Source organism: Vitis vinifera, chromosome 6 (assembly GCF_030704535.1).
Source record: "Vitis vinifera cultivar Pinot Noir 40024 chromosome 6, ASM3070453v1".
Classification (NCBI taxonomy): domain Eukaryota; kingdom Viridiplantae; phylum Streptophyta; class Magnoliopsida; order Vitales; family Vitaceae; genus Vitis; species Vitis vinifera.
The window spans coordinates 20,682,501-20,687,309 of NC_081810.1; the positions used below are offsets into that span (position 1 = coordinate 20,682,501).

At 38.2% G+C, this 4,809-nt stretch overlaps 1 protein-coding gene across 1 annotated transcript in view; it reads left to right on the plus strand.

The window, feature by feature from the left end:
* The window catches only part of LOC100258458 (P-loop NTPase domain-containing protein LPA1 homolog 2), a gene marked incomplete at its 5' end in the record, with an annotated part of 14,612 nt that extends 10,085 nt beyond the window's left edge, over positions 1 to 4,527 (plus strand). Inside the window, 5 exons of the mRNA XM_002277234.4 lie at positions 1,287 to 1,368; positions 2,048 to 2,473; positions 2,572 to 3,312; positions 3,490 to 3,600; positions 3,947 to 4,527. Coding sequence (XP_002277270.2) covers positions 1,287 to 1,368; positions 2,048 to 2,473; positions 2,572 to 3,312; positions 3,490 to 3,600; positions 3,947 to 4,276 — 1,690 coding nt within the window. The remainder of the gene's footprint in view (positions 1 to 1,286; positions 1,369 to 2,047; positions 2,474 to 2,571; positions 3,313 to 3,489; positions 3,601 to 3,946) is intronic.
* Positions 4,528 to 4,809: the final 282 nt, after the last annotated feature.

Genomic DNA, 4,809 nt, shown 5'->3' on the forward strand with positions numbered 1-4,809 from the left:
TTAGAGAAAAAGAGGCACTTACCTACTGTAGAGATGGTGCAATTTGACCTTTCTTTTTTTTATCCGTGCTCCTTGGTTTAGGTTAACACCAACCACAAACTGAACTGCCCAAGTTTGATAAACTGATGCTGAAGCTGAACTGTGCTGACCAGTGATGAAAACCAAACCATACCACAATAAAAGTGGGCTTGGTTTGACTGCTCTAGCTGCATAATATTCTTTTTTCAAGAACCTCAGACAAATGAATAGGTGCATGCTTGCAGTGATCCAACCATTACCCTCTGACCTTGCAGCAATACCAGCACATAATTGTATCTAACCAAATGTCAATTTCAAAGTCTCCAAACAAGCACGAATAATGGTGCATCATCTGCATGTCTTTAAATAAATTACTAGTCAATGTGGTGGTCTATTATTAGGATTAGGGCATGTGACATGAGAAATATTATGCTCCAAGGACATGCCTACATTTGGAATAGATCATGGTGCCCATGAACCACTTAATTTAAGAATCTATATTTTATAAACAGGACAAAATTTTCTTTTGTAATTTTTTTTTCCCATGTCTCTTTGATTGTTTTTAAACAGGGCCTTTGCCAATTTTCTTTTCTCATGAATTACGCCATCACACTCACTAGTATCATGTTTTTTATTAAGTTTATTTTAAATAAACACCAAATTTCCAGATGAAGTTATCAATAAATGATTCATCATGTTGGAAAGAAGCCACTTCATTGTATACTGTCAAATTTCCCAGGATATAAAATAGCAGAGAATCTATGTTATGGAGTTCCAAGCATTCTATCTTCTTTCACCATAGCAGGGTATGCATTGGGATGTCATACACATGGTCTCCAACAATATGGCATGCATAGACAGTCAGCTAGATAGGCACTGGACTCAATGTCAATGAGTTTTTTGCCTTCTCCTAGTGTGAAACATAAAACACTGATCTTGTCCTCATCAGCCACAGGATAAGCTGGTGGTCTCATTGTATTTGCACTATTTAAATAACTCCAGAACTTCCCCTGTGCTCTGAACTTATAAACTTAGTTCATCTTTATGTTCAGAATGATGTTGCTATTTGGTTATTACAGCCTTATGGGTTATCTCTATCCAGAAAGGAGATTTATCTGATGAATTTCCTTTCTCCATTTTTGTTTTTGTTTTTTTTGTTTTTTGTGTGTGTGTGTGTGTGTGTCACAATACATGATTTTTGGAAGAATCCTGCCATGCACTTGTATCTTTCTCCTTTTTTCCTCTGAGAAATTGTTTTCACCTTTCAGAATCCGAGAAAGGAAGGAATCTGTAACAGTGCTGTTGTGTGGCACTAGTGGCTGTGGCAAATCTACTTTGTCTGCATTACTGGTAATTCATTCTTTTTTATTAGAAATACTGATGTTCTTTTCTGCAACTTAAGATATATTATATATAGCACTAAATGTGGGTTTTGCCATTCCTCCCCATTTTCTGCATTTAGAAAATACTTCTTTTAAGTTCTAAGGTGACATTGCAGGCTTTGAAATGTTTTACTGATGATGATCAATAAAAGGAAGTGTATGTATGTGCCAATCTTGCCCTTCCAATATATGATGTACCTAATTGCATTCTAAGTTCAGTCAAGTGATAACTGAATGTGTTAAAACATTTTCTTTGAGAAATTTTTGCAATGGCTCTTTTTTCCCTTGATATTTTATGTTCTTTGGGAGGAAATGTTGCAATGTGAACAATTGAAATACTTGACCTTAGTCTTTTAGGCCATAAGTGGAAACAAAAGCAGCAGACTGATTTCGATAAGTAGTGCGGTTTCTTACATCCAACTTCTCCAACTTATTTTGTTCTACATACTGAGGTTTATGCACTACCTATTGCTTTAAGCTTATCAATGGAGTTTCGATGTGGAAAACATTTCTTTGTTTTCCATTTTTTAATCTATTTCTAACTTTGAGTACTGAAATTGGGCAACAAATATGAGAAACCACATTATTTCTGTAAACATTTACAATTTCAATGGGTCAAAAATTTGAGCCTACCATATCCCTTGCAGGGTAGCAGGTTGGGAATTACGACTGTGATATCTACTGACTCGATTCGGCACATGATGAGGAGTTTTGCAGATGAAAAGCAAAATCCCCTGCTCTGGGCTTCAACCTACCATGCTGGGGAATGTTTGGATCCAGTTGCTGTGTCAGAGGCAAAGGCCAAAAGGAAAGCAAAAAAATTAGCTCACATTTCACACTCTCGTCCTAAGGATGAGGCATTTGAGGGTTCCAGAACTGGGAAATCTGAAACCCAATCGTCAGAAGTGGGTTCTAGTACTGCTGAATTAATCCGTCCAAAACAGATGGCAATTGAAGGATTTAAGGCACAAAGTGAGATGGTTATTGACAGTCTTGATCGGCTGATCACTGCATGGGAAGAGCGAAAAGAGTCGGTAGTTGTTGAAGGTGTTCACCTAAGTCTAAATTTTGTGGTAAGTGTCTTCACTAATTCTAATTTTTTTTTTCCTTCTCCTGACAAGGAATCTTTTAGTGTTTTGTTTTTAGTTACAATGGTTGTTCCAATTGGCAGATGGGGCTTATGAAGAAACATCCGTCAATCATACCATTCATGATATACATCACAAATGAAGACAAACACTTGGAACGATTTGCTGTTCGTGCAAAGTATATGACACTGGACCCTGCAAAAAACAAATATGTGAAGTATATTCGAAATATCAGAACAATCCAAGAATACCTCTGTAATCGAGCTGACAAACATCTGGTCCCCAAAATAAATAATACAAATGTTGATAAGAGTGTGGCAGCCATTCATGCAACAGTCTTTGGCTGCCTACGAAGACGTGAGGCAGGGGAGCAACTTTATGACCCCACCACTAACACAGTTACTGTAATTGATGAAGAATACAGGAGTCAGTGTGCGGCCAATTCATTGAGCTCCAAGGGAATGTTTCAACTGATCCAAAGGCAAGGCTCTTTTAGGCATCTGATGGCTCTCGTTAATACTGATGGATCTGTGGCAAAGGCTTGGCCTGTTGATTCATTGGATGGTAATGGGAAGCCTATCCTGGGCAATAGGACTGAGAAGGGAATTGGGATCCCTATGTATGGACCATTGCAGATTGGAAAGGCTGAACCAATTAATCTTCAGTTTGGTCACTTTGGGATAAGTGCTTGGCCCAGTGAAAGTTGTGGTACAAGTCATGCTGGAAGTGTTGATGAGTCAAAAGGTGATGGAACTGAGACTAGTAGTAGATATTACTCTTCTTGCTGCAGCTCACCAAGGATGTCTGATGGACCTTCCAAGGAGGTATTTCCCAACTCCCAAGTGTTATTTTGGAGTTTGTTCAAAATTTGCTCTGTTGGTACTTGGTGCTTGTTATTGCATATGAAATAAATCAAGAAAATGCAATAGTGCAGATCATTGTTTTCTTTGTTTCTGTTTACTGTTCTATCCGGATGTCTGATTGTTTTCTTGTTCTCCCAGCTGAAGGAGGAACATTCAGTGTTTGGCAGTGATGAAGAGGTTGATGATCCACCTGAGGTGGACAGTGATGAGGATCTCAGCGATGACGCCAACAAGCTGATCCATGAGGAGGTACTAAAATGGCTTAGTGATTTAAATTTTGATGTTGAATTTGAGTTTGATATGAATTTCTGGAATGGTCCTCGAGAATTTGGTGGACTCTTCAGGCCAAGAAATTGTGCCAAATAATTTTGTCATTGGTGATCATTTTATATGGTGAATTTTGTAATGATAGTGACATGTGGCATATCAGTTACGAGAATTAGACGATATAATATATACCTTGTGATGATTTCAAATTAAAGCAGATGGTTGAGGCATTTACCTCTGAGTCATCTTGCTACAAAAACTGTCTCTAAAGTTTTGAACTCTCCTGTAGAGTGATATAATTTTTACTCCAATTTTCTCTATCTTACAGGAGGGCTCAGTTGATGAGGAATCTACAAAATCAGATGAAGAATATGATGATCTGGCAATGCAGGATATGCAAGAGAATGGAGACTGGTTAGATGATGTTAAACTAGGGCTTGATCATCAGGGGCAATCAGTAGGTATGGTAGGTGACAGGTACAGACAGAATCTAGACCTCTTCCTAAGGAGTAGAACAAGAAATGAGCCGATGTCTGAGCCACCATGCTCTTATGCCGGCAACTTCAAAATGAGAAAACGTTCCCTCAGCATTCCCGCCTTGGGGAAGCATGGGTCATTGATCAATGGTCCCATTCTCTCTGGAGCTTCTCAGGGGTAGGACAATTTTGCAGGGTGGTTTCATTTTCCTGTTATGTTGTCTCCCTGTTTCCCTTTTTTGTTTTTTTTTTTCCGTCTGCTTTTGTCTTTTTTAGATAGATTATCTAGGCACTTTGTCTCTCTTTCACTTTCTTGTGCATAGAAATGCTTAGTATGGTGGGAAGCACCTTGTCTCTCGTTCACTTTCTTGTGCATAGAAATGCTTAGTATGGTGGGAATTACTGGAATGGTTTATGATTTGCAGTTTATAAATTTTAGTGTCAGGGCACAGCAAAAGGATGTTTGAGCTTTTTGGTTGGTCCAATTAACTATTATCTTCAACCACCCGGCACAGTGCCTGATCTCAGAAGCAACTCAAAACTCCAAAGGTTTAGAGCGTATTTGGGAAAACAATTAAGCCAATAATGGGAAAAAAACGGTCAAAACTGATTAAACTACACACTAGTGTTACTAATAACGATCAAGTAATGCGATCTAGTAATGTTTGTTGATAGAAGTTGTTCCTCATATAGTAAGTCGATTTTGTACTTATAA